At 33.9% G+C, this 11,256-nt stretch overlaps 2 protein-coding genes across 2 annotated transcripts; both read right to left on the minus strand.

The window, feature by feature from the left end:
* Positions 1–1,497: 1,497 nt before the first annotated feature.
* LOC114713783 (auxin-responsive protein SAUR78-like) lies at positions 1,498–1,866 on the minus strand. Its single transcript, XM_028898456.1, has one exon. It carries the CDS (start codon positions 1,864–1,866, stop codon positions 1,498–1,500), a length of 369 nt encoding a protein of 122 aa, XP_028754289.1.
* A 2,580-nt stretch (positions 1,867–4,446) lies between these two features.
* On the minus strand, positions 4,447–10,328 carry LOC114713777 (AT-hook motif nuclear-localized protein 13-like). Its single transcript, XM_028898452.1, has 5 exons — positions 9,611–10,328; positions 9,469–9,521; positions 7,406–7,537; positions 5,262–5,420; positions 4,447–5,117 (listed from the first exon to the last, which is right to left on the minus strand). The coding sequence occupies exons 1-5, from the start codon at positions 10,125–10,127 to the stop codon at positions 4,839–4,841; spliced, it is 1,140 nt and encodes a 379-aa protein (XP_028754285.1). The 5' UTR covers positions 10,128–10,328; the 3' UTR covers positions 4,447–4,838.
* Positions 10,329–11,256: the final 928 nt, after the last annotated feature.

Consider the following 11,256-nt stretch of genomic DNA (forward strand, 5'->3'; position numbering starts at 1 on the left):
ATATGTTACATATAATTAAAGAAGAGTCACAACTCTTTTGGGCAATAAATTTTATTACTCCCTCTGGTTCTTTTGTTTAAGTTTCAATTTTTTGAATGAGTTTTGTTCTCTTATAAGCTACACTTTGAAAATGTCTAAAAACTTAATACATACTTTTTTATTTTTTTTCAGAACATATTTTTTATTTTATATTTAATTAATTTATAACTCTTTATTAGCAAAAGTAATGATATATTTTTCTCTCATTTTTTTCCCATTCATTTTATCTCATCTTTTCTTTTTTTGCTACTCATTTTCTCTCCCACTTGCGCTTTTTATTAAATTAAATAACGATGCTCTAAAAAATAAATTTTATTTTTTATTAATTTTAATTAAATTTATCGTTTTTGTAATTTGATTATTTGAAATTTATTAAAAAGATGGGAAGGAGTATTCAATAAGGTCATGACAGCTAAACCCAAATCAAAATACATTTTCACAAACAGTCTTGGGCCACTGATCCAACTAAAACAACTATGATGGACTTGGGCCTGTTTGTCACCATTAAAAGTATAGACCTCATTTCAGGAACCAGTAAGATGAGCTTTGTCAAGTTCATTAAATTAAGAAAAATTAAACATAAACACCTTTTCTTCTCTTCTCTATTTTCCACTCTGATGAAATTTATTAAACGTAACATTCTTTAGCCTGGAAGGACCAAGTCTTCTAATCTTTTAGATTGAATGGTCAATATTAATATAAAACATAAAATTTTATTAGAATTCATAAGTTCTAAAGACTATGCATGACTCGCAAGCCCAAAAAAAAAAAAGAGTATGACTCGTGTCTCGTGGGACTTTATATCAGGCAAAACAAACATGCCCAATTGCATGCATGCATACATACATATATATATTATAAATCTAGAAGCAGAGTTAAGATTTAATTATAAAAAAGGTTGATATTGAAAAGTATTCGTAGTATATATAAAAGCTTATGTAAATATTAAGGAGGTCGAAAATGTATAACATCGATGTAATATTAAAAGGGCTGGCAAAAAAAAAAAAAGTAATATTAAAAGGATTGAAAATTAAGCAAAGGGATATGACTCTTGTCAGTCCCTCTCTCTTCACTTTTATATGAATCATAAACAGATCGTAATGATATTTAGTTTTTAGATCTTCAAAATTATTTTATTCCTTTTTGAGGGTGGGATTCATATATCTTAGACGTAGTTGAATAATCCTTAAAAATATTATAAACGGAAATATATTTGTGTATATGTATATATATAAAAGGATAGAGATAAATGATTAAGACTTGAAATATTGGTTAACCTTGATTTGTATGCACAAAGTAATTTCCAATCCTAAGCTAAACTCCTGTGGATTAGAAACTGCAATATTTTCAATATCGTCCGCTGCAACAGAGACATTTTCTGATAGTAGAAATATTGAATGTTCGATGAAACGAGAGACAGTAGCAAAAACATGGGATTAGTTGGACGATGAAAGAAAATTATGATTCATCAGACTCATCAGAATAGAAATCAATGATCTCCTTCCAACTGAATTTGCAGGAAGACGAAAGGTCATTATGAATGAGCCACAACATGTGCTCGAACAAAATGGCGTCCACATTCACAAAAATGGTTCTTTCTTCTCTTCTGATATCTGACTCGGTCGTCTCCATCAAAACCCTAAAAGGCTTCTCGCCAAGAACAAATGGGTCCACCACAAACATCCTCCTCTCTTTTCCCACTATAACACTCACTTTTTCTGATTCCTCAAAATCATCATCGACATCTTTTCTTAACAACTCGTACCTTAGACGACCATCCTTTCTCTTCCATGAAACTGGTAACACCGAGCAGCATCTGCAATCCATAGAATATTCTAAAGCTTGTGTATGTCTTTGCCTTGAGATGCAGTTTACAGCACAGGCTTTGAAGGGTGAGTTTCTGTGTTTCATAAACTCATGATGTTTCTTTGCCGACTCTAAAGTGGGGCAGGCCTCCGTTGATTCCTATGAATATATTGAATTGCTTGGCCAGCACAGTCGCAGGAGTTACTCCAACTGCGTTTATTTACAAGACAATAACGTTGGACAAAAACAATATGGAAATTACTTAATATAAGAGTTAGTTGAAAATTTAATTTTGTTGTGAATATAAGACCTTAATTCATTTTAGTTTTAACATTTATCTATTTTGACCCCAAATAATCCCTATGATGGTTTCACATGTTAAGAAGTTTTGGTAATTTTAATATACATGATTAATAGGATTATTTTTGGAAAGACGATTTCTATTTATTATAAATAACTAACTTAATTAGTTTTTTTAATATTCACAAATTAGTTATCTCACTATTATATTAAAGACCAGATGTAGTAATAAATATATAACATGTTTGCATCATATTCATAACTAAGAATCAAACTACTTGGGACCTATTTGGGATCGTATTTTTAAATTATGTTTTACAGAACACCAAATAAGTATCTGACATGTATAAATTTTCTATCGACTTAAGTTGATTACAAGTGCTTATATGGGTCTGGCTTCTGTCCGCTGCCGTTATCGTCTGCTGCCCTCCTCTGCCTTTATACGGCACCGTCCGAAGCAAAATGATAAGAGAGCAAGAATAATAAGATAAAGGGTAGGGCACTTTGGCAAATGGATAAAGACAAAAGCGCCGGCTGAGAGAGAGAGAGAGAGAGAGGAGGAAACGCCTCTTAAATATTAATCCTAGTTTGTGTACCCACCTGCACCGAAACATTTTCTTGAAAAACTCAGTTAAATATCTTTTTTAGCCTCTTAGTTAAACAGATACATAAGAAAAAGAGAAAAATTATTTTTTTAAAAAAATAAACCATCACTTTCATTAACAAAACACATAAAGAGTTAAGTATCTAATAGGAGTTTTGTCGGACTTCGTTGTCAATGTATTCTTTTTCTTGTTGATAGTTTATTTTTAGAGAAAATGATATAAGAAGTTAAAAATTAAAATATTCTAATTTAGGTACCCAAAGAGTATTTTGTAAATATAGTTAAATAACAAAAATGTTCTTGTATCAAAAATTCTATTAATAAGTTATGAACCGGCAATAATAAGTGTTAAATAGTAAATAACAAAAAATTGTACTAGTAATTACAAGTTATTTATTAATAAGTTGTTAATTAGCAATGATAAGTATTGAACAACTAATGACAATAAATGAACTGACAATAACAAGTTTAACAGCTTTTTAAAAAAAAAATTATATAAGGGCATTTTAGTCATTTGATATATTTGCAAAATATCATATCAGGAACTACTTCTTTTCCTGAAATTTTGACATCTTAGGTAGCTGAATTGGGATATTGCAATTTCTAACTTCTTTTTATGCCATTTTCCTTATTTTTGTTACTCCATTTGGGCCTTTGTCCCTTCTTCTTTGAAAACCCACATGAAAACCCACATGACAACTACACAGAAAAGATACGGGGTTTCTTGGCGAGGCGGTGGAGATCTCCAACAAAAGAGGATGCCGACACCCAAATGACATTTCAACAATTTGGATCACTCAAGTGTCAATATTGCCCTTCCATGAAGTAATTCTCCATCGTTTCTATGTGGTTTAAGATATTTGGATTCAAATCTTTTGAATGAAAAAAATCATTACTAGGAGGGCTTTAAATTATTTGATCTAATTTGGATTAATCAAGATCCAACATAATTCTTGAAGATGAATTGTCCCAAGAAATTGAAATTGATGATAACAGTTTGTAGGTTAATCCATTCCTTGGTATTGAACTTCCATTTCCATGAATATTCTATTGAATTTTTATAATTGGATTTTTTTTTTAAATTCTAGACATACATAATTTTTTCCAAATTAAACAAATGAAATATTAAAGCAAAGTCAACCAATTAAGCATATAATGAACACATCTAATAAGGTAACCAGGTTTAATTATGTGCATTTAAAATATCCAGAAACCACATGATTGCCTTGACAAATTTAACAAAACAAAAATAGATTAGTACAAAGAGCAAAACAATAATAGATCAGTAATAAGAAAATCTACTTCATGACCTTTTTTTTTTTTTGGAGTTATGCATATATATTTTTTATTAGAGACAATTCTATTTAAGATACTGTTAGACAGTAAATATAAGCACTTCTCTTAACAAGAATTCAAATCTTAGTTTACCATCTACTAAATCTAAACCCTAGTTACTTCATGATCTTAATGAGGAATTTTTCAGCTATAAAATCCTTAGAATTTTTTTACCCGCAAGTCATTATCTATATTGGACATATAATGGTTTGTTACCCAAAAATCTACACCTCATCCTAATTAAAGGATTGCTTAGATTAGCTTTCTAAAAATAATTTTATGATGCATAAGATAAGTATAATATAAATTTTGTTTCGACTAACGTGAAAACATTCTTTTGAGTGCTTTTGGGTTTGCCAAACTTCCCCCAAACACAACTATGAAAGTTGCAAACATGAACCTCCTAAATATTGCCAAGGTCAGTTGGCCTGGTACAAGAAATAGAACATAAAATCCAATATCCTTGGAAAAGCAATTCAGCACAACAGAATTTGGATAATAGAAAGCATATTCTCTGCTATAAACGCTGACAATCTTTCAATTAAGAAAATATTCCTAAATCAACTGAGACTAAAAACAAGGATAACGGAAATCATATCGTAGTGTAGCCTTCAGGATAGGCTCTTCTAAGATTGGTCCCCAATATTGTTAGTTAGCATTCAAGAATTGACCCTCATCTATCCACTAATCCATACATCTGCATAGTAAAGTCATGGAGCATCTTCCAGGCCAAAAAAGAAGTCATAAAGCTGCTTCACTGCTGCGTTTGACCAGCCCATAGTTGAGGATGATACATCTGCATATTGTGAATGGGCTGGCTATTATTATTGTAGAGTCCAGGTCCCCTATTAAAATCACTATTATTGTCATTCTCATCAGAGGACTCAGATGAAGGGCCTTGAGAGGCAGGGCTGGTAGAAGTCGTAGGTGCACCAAAATTTAACATTTGGGAGGCTGGTGCTGAAGAAGGCCCTGATTTCTGAATATTTGAGTTCGACTTTTTCCCATCAGCAATAAAGCTACCCACGATGACCTGTCAATAATTAGAACAGTCACAAAAACATAATCAGTTTGGCTATCCATGATGCGTAAAAACTTTCCAGTAACGTTCAAAATATGAAATTACTCAATGAGCTTTCTTTCAGGATTGAAAATTTTCTACCATAGAGAGAAATACCTGCACTGGTGATGCGGCGATTAGCATTCCAGCAACTCCACCACCTAAAACTTTACCATCTGATCCCGCAAGAGACACACTAAAGCCACCTGCTCTGCTACGGCCATTATCATCACATGGCAAGAAAGAACCCGATAGAGATATGATCTCAAATCGGCCCTGTCATGGGAATTGGCATCTTGTGAAGAGAAGTGATGTCCAAACAGGTTAAGTTCCACAGCTTTAATTAATTTAACACCACTAGTAAATAGTTAACATTTAGTACTTTTCCATATCCATATTTATTACAAAAAAAAAAGAAAGAAAACAATAAATGCAGTTCTTCCTCGATTAAAAAAAACAAAAAACCATTCGTATCAATATGGTTGTTGATTTGGTAGATATCAACATTTAACAACCAGTTTCAGAGTGTAGAAGGCAGGAAGAGATGGGGTAAAGGAACAAAATCGTAGGCTTCAAACAGGATGAGACAATAGCAAATTACAAAATCTGAACCCTAAATGGGAAAATATGCACCATACAGACAAACTCATGTCTATTAATCAAGTTTCACTGTTTCAGTCAGTGTCAGTTACAAACTTACAGTCAGAAGTACTCTAATGCAAAATCCCACCCATCCCACCATCCCTGATTGATTCAAGGTCCTAGTATTCTTGGCACATTACACAGCTACCAAGTCAACACAAGCTTCTCCGTTGGCTTCAGTTCCTAAATTTAGATCACCAGCTACCATGGTCCAGATTCCAGATGCTTAGACCCCACATTCACCAGCACAAAACTCCTGTTCCTAGATTCTACTTTCTATAACTGCCAATTCCAGGGAGCAAATAACCTTCATCATGTAGTAATTTCAAATCCATGTTTCATCAAAATGGCCTGTCTTATATATGAACTATTTATACTTCCTCCATTTTGCACCAGAAAGATAGGATTTAAGGAGTTGCAAGTTTACCCGAAACTATATTTCATTTTAGTAAATCCGTAACAAGCATTTCTTTTCCTGGTAAGTAATACAAATTAAGATTGTAAACCGCGGCTAATTTCATGAGCCTTAGTTCCAGCGGTCTACAGGCTGTCACTCCTCTATGGTCAGCACCATAATGCAAGTTCCATAAGCAGCCAAAAAAATTTCTTAGGATAAGACTTTTACAATACCACACAAAATCTAAAATTATAACCAGACATTGTCAGTTGAGGTATTGACTTGATACTCGTCTACCTAATGGAAAGGGGATGCAAAGGCTATGCACCAAAAGACCCAAATGTCTATGGCATCAGATATTCCTGTTTCACATCCAACTCCAATTCAGCAACAGCTTTGCACCACAATCCACAGGGTAACACATGCTTTCCAACTTAAATTTATCTTGGAAATGTTAAAATTAAGAAAGGCAGCGATTTCACAATAATTAACCAGGGAAGCAAATATCCATCCAACAACTTCCAAATCAAGAAGGATTTGCTCAATAAACATAACAGTGTGTGATACCTGCAGCCGAACTCTGTAAAAAAACAATTTGAATACTACATTTTCTTAAATGGCTTCATTACCATTCTGAATTTGAAAACTCAGATACCCTCTCCCATGACACAGAAAGTAGTATTGGCAAATTTTTTCATGAAAACAAAACAAAGAGCATCAAGGAAGTAAGAACAATTAAAGAATACATCAATACAAGATAACAATGAATTCCTGTTTTCATATTCGCCTAAATTCACTGAAAATCTGTTTTCCATTCATTCCCATTGGAATGCAAAACAGAAACAGTGCAAGGGACAAAACAAAACAGAACAAAGTGAGAGGAAGAGTGTTGGTCAGTTGGATAAGATGAAGAGGGAGAGAGTTCTAGAAGAGACTGCAAAGTACATATTGGCTGATTCATGTGAGAGAATGAAGAAATGCAGAAGAGTGTGTAGGCAGGAAAAATTGAAGACTAGCAGAGAGCACATATAACATGAGAGTGAATATGGGATATGGGAGATATTTAATTGAAGTTTGATATAAAAGAGATAAAAGTAAAAAACTAGGAGAGAGGATGTGGACCATATAATGCATTGCATAATGTCCTTATCATGTAAACAGCAAAACCTGATAAAATGCTAAATGAATGCAGAATTCATTCTAGAAGGGCATAAAATTGTACCTCGTATTGCACAGTACCGCCAGAAATTGCTGCCTGTCTAAGGGTAACATTGCTAATTGCACCAATGGCAGAAAGAATACAAACTGTCCTAGGCCCTTGCTTTGAAAAGGCCACAATCTTTCCAGCTATATCCTACAAACAACAGAAGCACTAATGAGAATATTTGTTAAAATAGAAAGCCTCACCAAAGCCTGCCAATAGAAACTTAATAATCAGCTTAAATTAATTCCAAAACTCCACCCCTAAAAGTAAACATACAAAATTATACCCACACTACATGACATGATAATTCCACATCAAAACAATGAATCTGTGAATAAAACCAACGTCTAGCTTTTTCCAAGAGAAGCTTGACCAACAACACCATTATTTTATTGATTTAATATCATAATTAATTCCTTCCTTTCTCACAGGGGAAGAGGCAGAAGATCCGCAACAAATTAAGATATATTTTCACATCCATGCCACAAACCAGGAGTGAAAAATAAGTTTGATGAGATAGGATTTCCCCAAGTGTGAAGGTCAGAAGAGAAAAGGGAGAGACTGAAATGGGAAAGGGGAAGAGAACAGGGTGGAACAGAAGAATTCAGATTCGATTTACTGTCAATAAGCAACAACATAACATGCCTTCTGAGATGGGTACCTCATCTATACTAACCTAGGCGCTTAATGGTCATTAACACACTGTGAGCACAACTAACATACAACAAATATAACTAATTCCTGAGTCCATGTATATTTACATAACAAAGTGCCTTGTGCATTTACGGAAATTCAGAAAGAGGAGGAAAAAAGAGAGAAAAGCTAATCCATTTCTCTCTATCCGGCAATACTATAGAAGATCCAGTGAGGTTTAATCATCTCCACAACATAATGGTCAGACCATAAAATAGGACAAACAAATACACCCTATAAATTATCCAATTAATTTGATGAAGGAGTTTGCCCCATTCATAGTAATAATCATATGAGAATTTGATGCACTTAAAGGCACAGAGATCATTAAGAACGGAGAAGGGAAGACAAAAGCATTGGATTGGCATGTATACATGAAACAAAAACCAGTCTTTTGAGTTCCGAAACATATAACATGTGGGCTCAAGGGTTTAATCAAAATATAGGCTCTGGTGGGGTTGTGTGCTCAGAGCCCCAGAGTATGCATTTGGGCATTGAGATGGCATGGCATCTAGGTGTCAGCAAGCCTTGGATGGTGATGGATTCTGTGATGGATATGAATCTTGTCAAAGGATGCTCTTCTGCGCACTCAATGAGCCAATTAATTATTCATAGTAAAACTACTTTACAGAAGGATTGTGCTGTTAAAATCACAGAGACACAAACAGTGAAGGAAACAAAGTCAGTAACTTGTTAGCTAATCAAGCTCGCGGTAAAGACATTGACTTTCAATATTTGAGGAGGCCACTCGCTGGCTGTTGTCAAATTCTTGTTGACAATGCTTTTAGGATTTCCTTTACTTTGGGTTTAAGCTGGGCATGTACTTTCGGAAGGAGGGAAAAAACCTTAACATTTCCTGTTCAGATAAAGCTCTCATTGAATACTCAATTCAACTATCCGGGCACCCAATGGGAAAGTATTGAAAATTTTCTTTTATGGAAAAATAAAACTAAGCCTTGAAATAACCTTAAAAAGAATGTAGCTCAGTCAAGCAAGCTATATATTTTAGCAGAACAGGACAGTAATCGTCAAAAGACTGTTAGAAATTGGACGAGTTACAGTTACAAGCAATAATAACATACCACAATTTCAAATCATTCCAATCATATATGTTAACGGTGAATCTGGACAAAGATTTAGTTTACAAAGTCGAAATTTTTAATGCTCAATTTGTACATATGGCATATGTTCTCCCGTCATATCCACATCGTGTAAATAGAAGACTCATTTGCTTCAATTATTAATTTTGGGCATCTCTTGAAAAACGACTCATTTATGAAACTGGGAACTAGGAATTTCTCATTATAAAAATGCTGCGAGCACAAAATTATCATCAAGTTAATGCAAACCCATCAAACTTTAAACAGTATCTACTGTGTTCATCATACCTCACCGGCTTTTACCAATATCACGTGCGGGGTAAAACCAATACCGCCAGTTCCTGCGCATCAGCAGAATAATAAACAATCGAAACAATTTCCAATGATAGAACAAAAAATCCCACAACACACTAGTTCAAACAACAAATACCAAGAGCATCCAGCTGCCTTTTTCCAGAACCCGGTGGCCTTCCCCTGTGCTTCTTCGTTCCAGGTTCCGTCGAAGGGGTACCACTCGAATCTCCTTGACCAGCAGAAGTAGACATAGGCGTGGGAGTCAAACCCAAAGCAATGTTACCATCCGGCGAATACTTCCTCGGCCGGCCTCTCTTCTTCTTCGTAGAATCAATATTAAACCCACATGGCCTCATCGCGGACGATGACCCATCGAAAGGACTAGCATTGTTGTTTAGATGTTCCATAGGTTTAGACGGAGCAGGGGGTTGTGGAACCATGGTGTTGAAGGGGAATCGTGCGGCGGTGGCAGGGGCCATCATCGCGGCCGTCGAATTGGGGCTGATCATGGGAGATGTGTTCGGGTTCGGCATGGCAGAACCATATGAAGTCGGTCCCATCATCATGTTTGGCGCCGCTGACGGATGTTGTGCTTGTGCCATCGACTGTAGTTGCGGCGGTTGAGGGGGCTGAGGAGGTTCCCGTGAATCCATAACAGTAGATCAAAACAACAAGAACGAGTTTTTGAAGCTTCCTAAAGCGAATGCTTGAAGACTCCAAAAGGGGAAGCAAAATGCAGGTTACCGGGACTCAGCGAGTTATCTTCCGGGAACCAACCCCCTTCGATGAGAAAGAAGAGTCGCTCACGACACTGTGCGAAAGAAGGACAATGAGTACGCTCAAAAATTAAAAATACAAAACTGAGGAATGAAAAAGGCGGAGCCCAGACTCATGCGAGCTTATATAAAGCGGGGTTTTTATATTTTAGGGTTTTAGAATTTTTTTTCCATCGCTTTGTTGAATTTGTTATTCCTCATTATTATTTTATTTTAACTCAATTAAATTATATTTTTAGAAACAATACAAGCAATTTGCTACTTCCTCCATCCCTTCTTATAATAAACAATCTCTCTTATCATAATAGTATCTCTAAATATGAAAAATAAATATTTTTAACTAAAATTTTAAATTGATTTTTCTATTTTTATCCCATTAAATATATGTCACTTATTATATTTTTTTAATAATTTTTTATTCATTATCTCATATGTACTCTCTTTACAAACAAGGGTAAAATTTGTATTTATATATCTTATATATTTATTACTTTTAAGTAAATTTAGTATTTTATAAGTACCACTCTAGTCCTATATGTATGTCACTTGTAAGAAAAAAATTTGATTTTGAATATAAGTAATTTTGTAGAGTAATTAATGAATTGTTTTTCAATTTTATTCTTATTGAATACAATCAAAGAAATATGTGAGAAAATATGTACAGCATATTTTTTCAATATCCTTTTTATTAAAAAAATTTAAAAATTTTATCAATTTAATATATTTCTTAATTTCAGCAAAAAAATATATTTCTTAATATGTGAGAATAAGGTACGAGTAACTTACGTATATGATCAGTCATATCACTAACTTATTTTTCACATATTGATAAAACTAAGTCGAGACGTTTCTTTCTCTTTTCTTATAATATCGATTAAATGTTCCTGAATATTTTGAAATATGCATGGTATATATCAATACAGATAAAAGTAATTATGTTATCTTTATATGGTGTAATATATTATTCATTCGATTCATCTGCTAATTCTATTTAAAATATATACTT

Source organism: Neltuma alba, unplaced genomic scaffold, assembly GCF_004799145.2.
Source record: "Neltuma alba isolate B1F8T4 unplaced genomic scaffold, ASM479914v2 tig00011468_pilon, whole genome shotgun sequence".
Lineage (NCBI taxonomy): Eukaryota > Viridiplantae > Streptophyta > Magnoliopsida > Fabales > Fabaceae > Neltuma > Neltuma alba.

Coding starts and splice junctions, on each gene's coding strand:
- LOC114713777 (XM_028898452.1), bottom strand. CDS start 10,127: ATGGATTCACGGGAACCTCCTCAGCCCCCTCAACCGCCGCAACTACAG. Junction 7,538..9,468: donor TATTGGTAAAAGCCGGTGAG/GTATGATGAACA, acceptor TGTTGTTTGTAG/GATATAGCTGGAAAGATTGT. Junction 5,118..5,261: donor TCGCCGCATCACCAGTGCAG/GTATTTCTCTCT, acceptor AATTATTGACAG/GTCATCGTGGGTAGCTTTAT.
- LOC114713783 (XM_028898456.1), bottom strand. CDS start 1,866: ATGGATTGCAGATGCTGCTCGGTGTTACCAGTTTCATGGAAGAGAAAG.